The 14,318-nt window shown below is 40.7% G+C and overlaps 1 protein-coding gene across 13 annotated transcripts in view; it reads left to right on the top strand.

Moving 5' to 3' along the window:
- R3HDM1 (R3H domain containing 1) overlaps positions 1 to 14,318 on the top strand; it is a 127,876-nt gene that overhangs the window by 71,579 nt on the left and 41,979 nt on the right. For all 13 annotated transcript variants that reach the window (XR_011387308.1, XR_007920687.2, XR_011387309.1 and 10 more), the window contains one exon: positions 190 to 341. Coding sequence is in view for 10 of the 13 variants with exons in the window: in XM_051849608.2 (XP_051705568.2) it covers positions 190 to 341 (152 nt within the window). In the remaining 3 variants the exon portion in view is untranslated. The remainder of the gene's footprint in view (positions 1 to 189; positions 342 to 14,318) is intronic.

The raw sequence follows: 14,318 nt of genomic DNA, 5'->3' as shown, positions 1-14,318 counted from the left end.
AAAATTGATAAATGCTAACCAAAACCAGTAACTGACTCAAGGAAACATAGAAATAAAGTGGTAGTGCAATGGCTAACTTATTAGGAAAGCCTGTTGACAGTGTTAGCTTTTCCTGGATGCTCATTCTATAAACTCTGAAGGCTGGAAACATAAACATTTGCAAAGTTTAAACTGTCTTTCAAATTTTAGGTTTCACTGCCTCAAGGTTCTCAAGGAATTGCCCATCAGACCTACCAACAGCCTGTTATGTTCCCTAGTCAGTCCAGTCAAGGATCTATGCCCACACCAGGAATGCCAGCTTACTACAGCGTCATTTCACCTGGCCAACAAAATAATCTAAGGTAAGACCAAGAAACTGACCCTCTAGCAGATAATTATTTATCAGCGTTATGGTCTGCTGCTAGTTTTAAAATCAACAAAGAGGTATTACCTGAATTTTTTTTCTAATGTTGAAGAGGCAAACCTTAGCAGCAAAATATCTTGCTAGAACTTTTCAGGCTGTGGGGAGCTCATTTTTTATCAAAAACGGCAGAGAACATATAAGAGAAGCAATGAACCAGAAGCTCTATATTAAAGCAAGTCCTGAAGTACTCATCAGCTGCTTTGTCTTTGGAAGAGCAAAAGTACGAGCCTAATGTGTTAAAAATAGTCATCTTCCTTTGAATTTGTTCCCTCTAGTCCATCATTCAGAGTTTATAAAAAGCCTTTTGTTTATTCTCATGACATCCCTATGAGATTGTCAGATAGGCATCTGTGCTGTGTGAGGACCTAAGTTATAATCACTGATAAGAAGTTGTTGACCTCCAGTTATGGTTACAGATGGCATTTGAGGATAGAAAAGGAATTGATGTAGCTTATTTCTTTGAAATCTGCATAGAAAAATGGAGGCTTAGTTTTTAACGTTATTTGCTGACAGTACCCCAACAAGAGGAGCTCACATATTTCTCTTCTTACTGTCTCTGTAGCTGCCAATGTTTGAATGTGTGATTGAGGAGACCCAGGCTTTTTGAATGACAAGTTCATTGTGAATCTTACAGGCAACTTTGAGATTTTATGTTATTTTGAGACCCAGTTCTTTTGAAGTTGAGCTACTGCTACATAGTGAAAATGGCATGTGTACTCAGTCCATTTTCCAGTTGTTGTGTGAGTTTAAATTCCATAAATAAGGAGAAAATCCTCTCAATTTTAGATTTTCTTTTTATTATATCTAAATTTGAGACCTAGAATGCTAATTCAGTTTCTGAAATGTCACCTGGAGGCAGAATTCTATGCTAAAGTAGGTGAAATAAAGGATGAGAAACTTGCCTAATTATCTCCATTTCAAGCCAGAGAATAACCTTTAGTTGATCAGGGAAAGCTACCAAAGTAGTCAATAATATATAGGGCAGAGGCTGAGAGAAATAGCTGCTACTTGATCTGGTGCCTCATTGGGGACCAAAAGACACCAAACATCATTTACTTCTTGGGGCCTACGTGCTTGAAAGAAGAGTTTCCGTGAAAGAAAATCAAACCTCTAAGAACCTGTTTAAGATATTTTAGATTTGAAAACTTTATTATGTTTTTTGTATTTGTTAATACCTTGAAACAAACAAACAAAAAAGATCTTGTATATACTTGACTTCTGAAGGCACTTAGCCCTAGAAGTGATTATAGAGGGGAGAGGCACAATTTTGTAACTGCTTCTGCAGCCAGACTTAGAGCATGATGACAAAATCCAAAAGCTTTCAGATGAGTGCTGATGACCACAGTTTGAAAAGAACAATAGTTGTAGCTTCCTGGGCCTGTTACTGCAAAAAAAATAATAAAGATAAAAATTGGAGTGGCCTGGAGCACAGCAGTTAAAAGATCTGTGAAGATCTTCAACAACCTTTAACTTGAAATCTTGATTGCAAAGTCGAATTACTCACAGTTTAGGGCTGTGACCCAAAAAAGACCCAAATGAGCTGGCTGTAAGTTGATGGTAGTCCTTGGTCACCATGTTAACAAACTGACATTGACTGGCATTGATCTGTTCTACCTATAGATTAACAATGTGAGAAATGGAATAGATAAAGCAGGGAATGTGTATTCTGTCAGACTTGTATCATGGAACCTTTTGCACCAGTTATATGATAGAAAGTCAACTCATGCAGCATTAATCAAGGATCCTTTGGATAAAAATTATTTGCAATTAACAGCATTTTTCTGAATATAACGTGTTCTCTACAGGAAATTTTATTTATGCTTCTGGATAGTAGTTAATACACAAATCACCATAATACTCAAATTTACTTGGAACTGTTACTTAAATATCAACTGTTGGTATTTTTTATTAATCTCATAATTGAATTACCATCCAAGGACTAAATTATAACAACCAGTTCTTTATAAATCTAGATTTACTAGCTGTACAAAGTATATTTTAGGCAAGAAAGTTTATTCTCCCTTATATTTTCTAGCATAAATGAAAAACAGAGGTTAGTCTGGAGATAAGCACCTAGAGCAAGGCCTGACTCAGAGTATTAGCTGACTAAATCTATCATGTAAAAGCACATTTTGAGAGCAGGAAAGGCCAGTTTGCATATGGATATGTACATATATGTAATCAGTTGTTGGCTTTAACATTATTGTTTCTGTAAGTATGTAATTTTTAAATTTTTCATTAACTTTTTAAAAACTATTATTGAACAGTATTAGAAAATCATTGAATTCGTCTTCCAAGAAAGAGAACATTAATTATTACCAACCAGCAAGGAGATGTGTTAGAATAATAAAACGCAAATCAATCTCCCCATTAAGAAAAGACTTTGGAGTAAGGGTAAATGGGATGTAACTGAGTGAAACTAAGTGACTGAACATGATAGGTACAGAAGAAAGAGGTGGAGAAAATCTTTCAACATGCAATTAACGAACAATTCCACTACATATATCACATGTTCAAAGACGGCCAGTGAAACATCATTGGAGATATGTAATGTGTCAATATAATGAACCATAATTGGTACAGGTGTTGCAGGTTAAGGTGCTGCCACTTGGGACACCTACATCCCAAATTGAAGTACCTGGGATTGGGTTCTACTTCCACCTCTGATCCAGTTTCCTGCTAATGCACCTGGGAGTCAACAGGTAATGGGTCAAATACTTGGATTCCTGCCACACACATGGAAGACTTGGATGGAGTTACTCGTTCTTGGCTTCAGCTTGGCTCATCTCCAGCCATTGTGGTCATTTGGGGAGTGAATCAGCAGACAGGAAATCTCTCTTCCTTCTCTCTGTGTCGTTCTGCCTTTCAAATAAATGAATAAACATTTCTGAAAAACTAATGACTCATAAAGTAACCCTTCAGTCAGTCTGACTTGATCTGGGCCAGCTCAAGTTGCAATGTTGGCTGTAACCAGTTATGTCCATTTTTATCAGGGACCCTAAAAAGACAGCGCAGCAGATTTTTATCAAAAATGCCTACTATAGAATAGCAAGCTACTGTGCAACCAGCAAATGACTATTACAGGTTTTTAGTATGTTAGCACATAGAAGCTTGCTTGGTGGTAAGCAAGGAGAAGGGGATCCTTTATTGTCTACCATTTCAAAATTGCACAATAAATAATGTTGTTGACACAAGTGAATCAGAACAAAGATGTATAAAAGGGACATTAATCATCATACCCTACTCCATCCCCATTCCCACAGGTAACCAACATTCACAGACCTAGTGTGCATCCTATCACATTGGCCTCCTAACTAATTAGTACATGCACATATATAGGAATTAGGTGATAGATTTTAGTGAAATACACATTATCTTGCATTTTCCCCTTAATAATATATTGTGAACATTAAGTTTGTAAATTATTAACCCCAAAAATTTGATTTTTATTTCTGATTTCTGATCATTTCATGCGTGCAGTTTTCTTCTAAACTTTTGTCTCCCAAGCACTATCACAAGGGCTTTCTTTCTCTCTCTCCCTTTCTCCCTCTCTACACGAACATACTGGGTAACCCATGTTGCTCTCCCTATTTGGATATTCCTCACTTTTCTCCTTGCACTTCATCATATATGAATACAGATAACAGTGTAGGAACATGAGCAAGATTTGTTAATGCACAATACTCGCACACAAAATTCAGTTTATAAAGTTTTACATATAAAATGTCTACAATTTTTTTAATATGGCCACGTCATGTCTGACAAGTTGTGATGAAATTTAATCCATAGGGGCCAGTGCAGTGGCTCACTTGGTTAATCCTCCGCCTGCAGTGCCAGCATCCCATATGGGCACCAGGTTCTAGTCCCGGTTACTCCTCTTCCAGTCTAGCTCTCTGTTGTGGCCCAGGAAGGCAGTGGAGGATGGTTCAAGTGCTTGTTCATTATATGTTATATGTTATATTATATGTTATATGTTCATTATATTGTCCCTGCACCTGCATGGGAGACCAGGAAGAAGCACCTGGGTCCTGGCTTCAGATCAGTGTAGCTCCGGCGGTAGTGGCCATTTGGGGGGTGAACCAACGGAAGGAAGACCTTTCTGTCTCTTTATCAGTCAAAAGAAAAAAAACAGAAATTTAATCCATAAAAATTTAGTGTTGCAACTGATAATTTTATTTATTTATTATTTTTGCCAGCCTGCATTTTGCTTCTTTCACCATCCTATAGTTGTAATACCCTTAGGACATAATCTGGATGTTTATCCAAATACATGCCATTTTCCTTAGGCTCCTCATTATGGAGTTTCACTGCTCTGGAATCAGGGCTTGAGTGGATCCAAATAAGCTAATTTTGCAGATAACAAAATCTTACATCATTAAACACTAGCTGTTGGGTGGCAAGATACGGTTAGAAGGTCGGCTTTGGAATCAAACAAACCTGCCTTCAACCCTGTGTGAACTTAGGCAGTTTAGTGTCCTTATACCTTGGGTTTTTGTTGTTTGTTTGTTTGTTTTTAAGATTTTTTTTTTTTACTTGTAAGACAGAGTTACAGAGTGAGAGAAGGAAAAACAGAGAGGGGGTGGGGGTTTTCTGTTTACTGGTTCACTTCCCCAAATGACTGTAGCAGCCAGGGCCAGATTAGGCCAAAGCAAGGAATCAGGAACTCCATTGTAGTCTCCTACTTGGGTTGCTGGTACCAAAGAACTTAGGCCATCATCTACTGCTTTTGCAGGCCCGTTAATAGGGAGCTGGATCACAAGTGGATCAACCAGGACTTTAACTGGTACTTAAAGGGAATACCAGTGTTGCAAGTGGAGGCTCAACCCAGTAAGACACAACACTGGTCCCTGGTTTTCTTATTTTAAATAATAAGGAGTAATACCTCACAGGAGAGTACGGGAGGTTGTGTGCCTAGGAATTTGTGTATGGAAATCATTCTAACGTATATAATTACCTGTATTCTTAAGAATAGTACTAAAAATAGTTTAACATTAGCATTAATGATCACAGTACCCACAATATTTGGAAGCAAGTTAGGAATATTTTCATTTAGAGACTTACTGTCTCTTTCCTTGCTATCGATTATTGTCAATGTAGCTGTTTCAAATTTGCAGTGGAGTTACTAGAACTGAGTAAGTGTGTGTGCATGTGTGTGTATGTTTTAAGACTTATTAGTCTGGCCATCGCCACGGCTCACTTGGCTAATCCTCTGCCTGCTGCGCCGGCACCCCGGGTTCTAGTCCCAGTTAGGGTGCCGGATTCTGTCCCGGTTGCTCCTCTTCCAGTCCAGCTGTCTGCTGTGGCCTGGGAAGGCAGTGGAGAAAGGCCCAAATGCTTGGTCCCTGCACCCGCGTGGGAGACCAGGAGGAAAACACCTGGCTCCTGGCTTCGGATCCGTGTGCTGCGCCAGCTGCAACGTACCGGCCATAGCAGCCATTTGGGGGGTGAACCAACTGAAAGGAAGACTTCTCTCTCTCTCTCTCTCTCTCTCTCTCACTCACTAACTCTGCCTGTCCAAAAAAAAAAAAGCAAAAAAACAAAAAAACTCACTAGTCAAATCCTGGAAGATCATGCTCTGGAAAAAGGTTGTGAAAGCAACAAAAACAAAAATAGATAAGTTGGACTATATCTAACATCTAACATCATGCTAAAATTCATTTGTAACCCTAAATAGCCTCAGCTCAACAAAGGGCACAATTAGCAGGGTGTAAGTACACACTAAAGAATGGAAGAAAATATTTAAAAACTGTTTCTGTGATAAGTGGTAACATCCAAAATATCTAAGGAACTCCTATAATTCTATAGCATCTTAATTAATAGCCTCAACACCTGCTCCTGTGATTTCTGTTTTTGTAGTTCAATACCTTTGGTATTACTCATTTTGAGCAGTGTTCCAAATCAGTGTACTAACTGGATACACCAGGTAAAACTGGATAAAGCAAATAATGAAAGCTGAGAAAAGCCTTAGAATATCATCAGTTTGTCCTTTAAGCAATACCTATTTTTATTTTTGAATGTCATTCCCAATTAGACTACCTATAGTACGATGTTAATTTTTTCCCTTTTTTTCAAATTTTATTTATTTATTTTTTTTGACAGGCAGAGTTAGACAGTGAGAGGGAGAGACAGAGAGAAAGGTCTTCCTTCCGCTGGTTCACTCCCCAAGTGGCCACTACGGCCAGTGCGCTGCACCGATCCAAAGCCAGGAGCCAGGTGCTTCCTCCTGGTCTCCCATGCAGGTGCAGGGCCCAAGCATTTGGGCCATCCTCCACTGCCTTCCTGGGCCACAGCAGACAGCTGGACTGGAAGAACATCCGGGACAGAATTTGGTGCCCCAACCGGGACTAGAACCTGGTGTGCTGGCGCCGCAGGTGGAAGATTAGCCTAGTGAACCGCGGTGCGGGCCTCAAATTTTAATTTTTGAAAGAGAGGGGTTAGCCTTGTGGTGTGCTACAGATTAAGCCATTGCTTGGAATGCTAGCATCTCATATCAGAACACAGTCCCATCTTACTTCACACTAATGTGCTTGGGAAGGCAGAAGAAGATGGCCCAAGTACTTCAGCCCCTCCTACCCACATTGAAGACCCATATGGAGTTATTAGCTCATGGCTATTTTACCTTTAAAGTCATTTAACCTTTTTTTAAAAAAGATTTATTTATTTATTTGAAAGGCAGAGTTACAGAGAGGCAGAGAGAGTCTCTCATCCACTGGTTCACTTCCTAAATGGCCAAAACTGCCAGAGTTGTGCCGATCTAAAGCTAAGAGCCAGGAGCTTCTTCCAGGTCTCTGACGTGGATGCAGGGGCCTAAGGACTTGGGCCATCTTCTGCTTTCACAGGCCATACCAGAGAGCTGGTTCACAAGTGGAACAGCCGTGGAACTAGCACCTATATGGGGTGCCAGCACTGCAGGCATCAGCTTTCCCCACTACGCCACAGCGCTGGACCCAGTAATTAAATCTTTTAGAGAGATCAGGCCAGCAGTATGGTGTAGTGGAGAAGGCCATTGCCTGCAGTGCTGACATCCCATATAAGTGCTAGTTCCATGGCTGTTCCACTTCTGAACCAGTTCTCTAGTATGGCCTGGGAAAGCAGTAGAAGATGGCCCAAGTCCTTGGGCCCCTGCACCCACGTGGGAGACCCAGAAGACAATCCCGGCTCCAGATCGCACAGCTCGAGCTATTGTGGCCAACTGGGGATTGCAGCTGTCGTGGCCAACTGGGGAGTGAACCAGTGGATAGAAGGCCTCTCTCTCTCTCTCTCCCTCTCCCTCTCCCTCTCCCTCTCCCTACCTACCTCTACTTACCTACCTCTACCTCTACCTCTACCTCTCCTTCTCTCTGTAAAAAAATTATTAATGCATATATTATGCATCTGTCTTAAGCCACTCTTTGGAATGCCCACATCTCAAAACAGTGTGCCTGGGATAGAGTGCTGCCTCTGTTCCCATCTAATTGCCTGCTAATGTGCCTAGGAGGCAGCAGATGATGGCTCAAGTACTTGGATTCCTGCCAACTACGTAGGAGGCTAAGATGGAGTTCCTGGCTCCTGACTTTGGCCTAGCCCAGCCCTGGCTGGTGTGGCTATTGTGTGCATCTGGTCAGTGAACCAACAGTTGAAACACACACACACTCTCTCTCTTTCTCTAAGACTGATTAATTTGAAAAGTAGTTACAGAAAGAGGGAGAGACAGAAAGATCTTCCATCAGCTTGTTCACTCCCCAAGTGGCAGCAATGTCTTGGGCTGAGCCAGATGGAAGCCAGGAGCCTGGAACTCCCAAGTCTTCCACATGGGTAGCTGGGACCCAAGCACCAGACCATCTTCTGTGTTTTTCCAGGCATATAAGCAGGGAGCTGGATTGGAAGTGTAGCATCTGGCAGTTGAACTGATGTTCATATGTGATGTTGATGTTGCAGGCAGCAGGCAACTTAACCCACTGCACTGCAGTGCTGGCCCCATCATTCTGCCTTTCAATGAATAAATAAATAAACCTTTTAATAGTTGTCTCTTGGCCGGCGCTGCGGCTCAATAGGCTAATCCTCCGCCTTGTGGCACCGGCACACCGGGTTCTAGTCCCGTCGGGGTGCCAGATTCTGTCCCGGTTGTCCCTCTTCCAGGCCAGCTCTCTGCTGTGGCCAGGGAGTGCAGTGGAGGATGGCCCAAGTGCTTGGGCCCTGCACCCTCATGGGAGACCAGGAGAAGCACCTGGCTCCTGGCTTTGGATCAGCGTGGTGCGCCGGCCACAGCGCACCGGCCGCGGCGGCCATTGGAGGGTGAACCAACAGCAAAAGGAAGACCTCTCTCTCTCACTGTCCACTCTGCCTGTCAAAAAAATTAAAAAATAAATAGTTGTCTCTTTATTTACCTTACTAATTTTGAAGTCTACATTTTTATGAGAATATTAAACTAGAAATGAAATATAATAGCCCATTAATTTTTCAAAATATATAAACTGTACAGTAGATTCTCACTATGTGTAGATTCTATATTTAGAAATTTGCCTATGGCCGGCGCCGTGGCTCACTAGGCTAATCCTCCGCCTTGCGGCGCCAGCACCCAGGTTCTAGTCCCGGTTGGGGCGCCGGATTCTGTCCCGGTTGCCCCTCTTCCAGGCCAGCTCTCTGCTGTGGCCAGGGAGTGCAGTGGAGGATGGCCCAAGTGCTTGGGCCCTGCACCCCATGGGAGACCAGGATAAGTACCTGGCTCCTGCCATCGGCTCAGTGCGGTGCGCCGGCCACAGCGCGCTGGCCACGGCGGCCATTGGAGGGTGAACCAACAGCAAAAGGAAGACCTTTCTCTCTGTCTCTTCTCTCTCACTGTCCACTCTGCCTGTCAAAAAAAGAAAAAAAAGAAAAAAAGAAATTTGCCTACTTGCTAAAATTTGCTTTTAATCTCAAAATTCATATTCCCAACACTTTCTTTGTTCATTCATACACTTGTCAGATACACATGTTTCTAGCTAAGATCAGACAAGCTACACTGTCCTTCCCAGTAGTTCTCATATTGTAAGTAAACAAGTGTTCTTTTCACTGTTTAGTGCCACATTATTTCCAGCTTAGTGCTTTTTGCTGTGATTTTACTGTTTAAATGGCCTCCAAACATAATGCTGAAGTTGTGTTGTGTTCCTAAGCACAGAAGGCTCTGTTGTGTGTTCAGGCATGAATTATGTTGCTGCTGGCCATTAGTTCAGTGTAAACAAATCAGTAATGCGCGGTACATCCAGAAAAAAGAAGAGGAAATTCACAGATTGGTACATGTGACTAAATTGTAGGAAGCACTAAAGGAACATACGGAATATATGATGAAGTTATAGAAAGGACAAGTGGCTAACTTTGGGGGTTCATGGGTGCATTTTTAAAAAGCACGGTGCACAGCATTTTGTGAGACTGAAATCCGAAAGAAAACACTTCTGAGTATTTTATTATAGGGAAATACTGTATATAATGAGTTATTTTAGGAAGTAGAAGGAGCCTTCAAAAAGTTCATAGAAAGTGCCTTCTACAAAAACACTGCATGGATTTCAATGTTTTTTACAAAATAAATGAAGTTATTTAAATTCCATTTTTCTGCAAAATTTGAAGTTCCCTTGTATATATTAATACAATGTCTTTAAACAGAAACACATTAAAAACAAGCTTATGGGGCCGGCGCTGTGGCTCACTTGGTTGATCTTCCACCTGTGGCGCTGGCATCCCATGTGGGCACTGGGTTCTGGTCCTAGTTGCTCCTCTTCCAGTCCAGCTCTCTGCTGTGGCCTGGGAGGGTGGTGGAGGATGGCCCAAGTGCTTGGGCACTTGCGCCCGCATGGGAGACCAGGAGGAAGCACCTGGCTCCTGGCTTCGGATCAGCGTAGCTCCGGCGGTGGCAGCCATTTGGGAGGGTGAGCCAACGGAAGGAGGACCTTTCTCTCTGTCTCTCTGTCTCTCTCTCACTGTCTAACTCTGTCAAATAAATTAAAAAAAAAAAAAAAAAAACAAGCTTATACTTTGACCTGTTGTTGCAATACTGTGCTTCAAGGCTTATAGAAACCTTGCTATATTTTCCCTAGGAGAACAGTTTCATTGTTTACTAATTCACTATACTTGTAGCTTTATAGAACATAACTGCTGCAAATAACAGTCAACTGAATGTTATGCCTAATGCTATATTAAACACAATAAAGGTATGCAAAATTTGTTATATTAACAATGTAAATGCATACTGTTATTGGGTTGTCACTTCTACTGTTAAAGTCTACTAAATCTTACCTAAAGCATGATGCTCAAATAAAAAGAATATAAAATTTGATGTCTGTAGCTTTCAATTTTTTTGGAACACTAAAGTTTACCTTTTGCTCCAATGTCAGAAAACTCAATTCAGTAGTGATGTATATATTTATTTAAATATTTTAGATATAAAAAATAGGACACAATCTTATCCTTAGATAGCTAGTTTTTATGGAAAGCTAAATTTATGTATATGGAACAAAATAATGCAAGGTGAATATAGGAATTTGAAAGTTGTAAGGAACAGCACTTATGGCTCTACACTAATCATTTTGCTTACTGAATGGTATGCAGCTTCAGCATTATAATTTGCACCTTACCTACCTAATCAGTGTTTGCCTCACCTTCCATTTCATTCCTACTAAAATGAAGGTTTTCTTACAAAATGCTTAGAAATGTAAATAAAGCCTTTCATTTCCAGCACCTCATTTGTCTTCACATTATCCTTCTAAAAAAGATAAATATGTGCTTATTTCACACAGAAATAAGAGGCTACTAAACTTAGGAAAGGTTAACCATAGTGTCAAACCTGAAGGCTTGAGCTTTTATTTTCTGATTTCCAGCACCATCTTACTTATACAGCATCTATTGGTGATTTTTTTTTCAGATTTATTTATTTTTTGAAAAGCATAGTTAGAGAGAAAGAATCAATCTTCCATCCACTGGTTCACTCCCCAGATTGCTACAATGGCCACAGCTAGACCGGGCTGAAACCCGAAGCTATGAGCTTCATCCAAGTCTTCCACAAGGATGGCAGGGGCCCAAAGTACTCAGGCCATCTGCTGCTGCTTTTCCCAGGCCATTAGCAGGTAACTAGATTAGAAGTGAGCAGCTGGAACACAAACCAGTGCCCAAATGGGATGCTGGCATCACAGCTGGTAGCTTTATCTGCTACACCACAATACCAGCCCCTATTGGTGATTCTTAATCTTGGTAGCACATTAGAATGACCTCTGCACCTCCCAGTCATATTCCCAACCCTGGATAATCTCATTTAATTGATCTCATTTAATTGTGTCCTCATACATGACTTATCTATCTACAAGTAGCCAAAGCCCAGTAATATATTACAGTTTTAGTATAGTTGTCAGTATTTATTACATTTTCATCTGAAGTCCAGTATCCTAATATAAAACTATATAAATTACTGCATACTGTGCATAATTGGACAGGTTTATATATTCTAGGAAATGTTTCCAAGTAATCTGATGAGGCTTCACAAAGTTCATGGAAAATGTGCTTTTTTAAAATTTATGAGAGGCCGAGTGGCAGATAGAGGGCTGCCGTTTGCTAGTTCATACCACTAAATGCCTGCAATGGCCAGGGCTGGGCCAGGTTGAAGCTGGGAGCTGGGAATCTACACCAAGTCTCCCACATGGATAGCAGGAACCCAACTGTTCATCTGCTACCCCCCAGCACGCACGTGAGCAAGAAGCAAGAATCAGAAGCAGAGCTGATACCCACACACAGGCATTCTGATATACGATGTGGGGAAGATTTACTTTTTTATTTGAAAGAGTTAGAGAAGAAGAGGCAAGAGAGAGAGAGAGTCAAGAGAGAGGTCTTCCAGCAAATGGAAGTCCACAGACATTTTGAATCCTCCTATACTGTTCTGAGTTTTAAATTTACAATTTGATATAGACTTGATTTGATATCCTCAAGCACAAAGTTAAGCAAATAAGTTCCAAATAGTATTTGCTAGGTGGAAAGTCTCTAAGCTACAGGGTCCTGATCCAAGCAGTATGTTTTTGATACTAAATGGACTGTGATAGCCTTCTTTCCGCTATCAGGTTATAAAGAATAAGAACACTAAGCCTTTGTTTTGTAAATGTCTTATTTAACTTTGGCTGCTTAGCAACCTTATTTTGCAGCTTATTCAGAAAAGTAGTTTGAATTATCATCCTTACTTTCAAACTTTTATTTTTCACCAAGGTAATTTTGTGATTGATTTATTTGTGTTGTGTGCCAGTGTGAAAACTGAGCATGTTCTGATATAGGTCATGTGCCCTGTCACTTTCCTGTCTGATCAGGGACTCTAGTGTTATAGTAACTCATCATGAGATTTTTTTTTCTCAGACTTTAGAACGGAGAGAAAAATTAGTTTGGTACCTACAGAGCCTTTATAAGTGGCAAACTAGTTGGATATCTCTAAAATGCTCTCGTTTTTAGTGATTTTTCTACTATTTTACCTTTCATTTTCCCCTTTTTTATCTTGGAACTCAAAAAGGATAATATACCTTTGTCTTTGATCTGTATCTCAAAGGGTTAGCCAAACATACATAGAGAGGAAGTTGAAAAGATCTTTATGTTTTAGAACACTATAAAGAAAATGCTTCATAGAATCTTTGTGTAGTAATGGAAAAGAAAACCTACTTTTTAGTGTTCCCTTTTTTCCTCTCCACAGTCTATTTTTCCTTTTTTGTATCCTAGTAATCCCCTAGTGTCCTCTTTGTCCTACTTCTGATGCCTCTCTTGGATTCATTTTATTTCTGCTAAGTTTTTAGTTTTGCATTTTGTTTGCCTCGGCCATCCTTTGAAATAATTACTGATAATAAAATCAGTCATTCTGAACCTTATCTTTTAATAAATTTTCATTTCTGTTATCATGAAGTAAACTACTAACACCTAGAGAAATAAGATACAGTAAGAAATAAACTTACAACACAGGTAGTAGTAATGTGTTGTACACTTAATCTGTTGTTAAGGCTTTCCACCACATTTTTATTTGATCTATATAATTCTTCATTTCCACTATTTCATTTGATGTCTCTTTAAAAGTCTCAATTTCATGGGAAAAATTTTCATTCATGTCATGTATGGATTTCTTTAATTCGTGGATTTGCTTCTGATTATTTTTAGGTAATCCTACAATCAGTTCTTTTGAATTCCATTTCTGGCATTTCGTCAATCTCTTCATCTTCACATTCTCATATTGAAGTGTTGTTGTGTTCTTTTGGGAACGTCATGTTGTCTTCATTATTCTTGTTTCTTGAATTGTTGTGTTTATTTTTCAACATTTGTGGAGATACTTGTTTTGTTGTTGTTGTTGTTGGAGGTACTTGTTTGTTTTTTTGGGTCCCCCCCGCCCCGTGCTGGCTTTTATCTTTGGACTGTGCCTCTTTGGCTTAGTAGAGTGTCTGTGCTTTCAGTGAATACCCAGAGGTGTTTTCTAGGTATGGTCAAGGAGCTCTGTTCAGTGCTCCAGGTTGAGGGGAGTGTCCAAGATGACACCCAAGTTGGGTGCAGTAAATCTCCTTTTATTTTTAATCAGAGGGGAGGTTTTCAACTCTGTTGGCATAGTCTCATGCTCACCACCTCTCCTTCAAGGAGACCATTGTTTGGGCGCTAGCACCAGTGGGCACAATATTCATCTGCACTGCCATAAGAACCACACAAAGGATCCGTGCAATCCTCAGTGTGAACACTGATCCTGCAGTAATGACCCTCACCAGGGAATCAGGAAGCCCCAAGCATATGGAGCCACCCACACTGACTGCCCAAAGTCCCAGCCACACCCTGCGCTCTCCCATGCAGCCACAATGTTTTGACAGTACCAACACACAATGTTCCTACAATCATGAGCACCCAGTCCCCTCTCAGTTCTCCCAGCCATACTCAGGCCTCTCCCCTTGGCTGGTTGCTGGATCGT

Source organism: Oryctolagus cuniculus, chromosome 3 (genome assembly GCF_964237555.1).
Source record: "Oryctolagus cuniculus chromosome 3, mOryCun1.1, whole genome shotgun sequence".
Lineage (NCBI taxonomy): Eukaryota > Metazoa > Chordata > Mammalia > Lagomorpha > Leporidae > Oryctolagus > Oryctolagus cuniculus.
The sequence above is the reverse complement of the archived record's forward strand: the minus strand, read 5'-3'. Positions and strand labels throughout refer to the sequence as shown.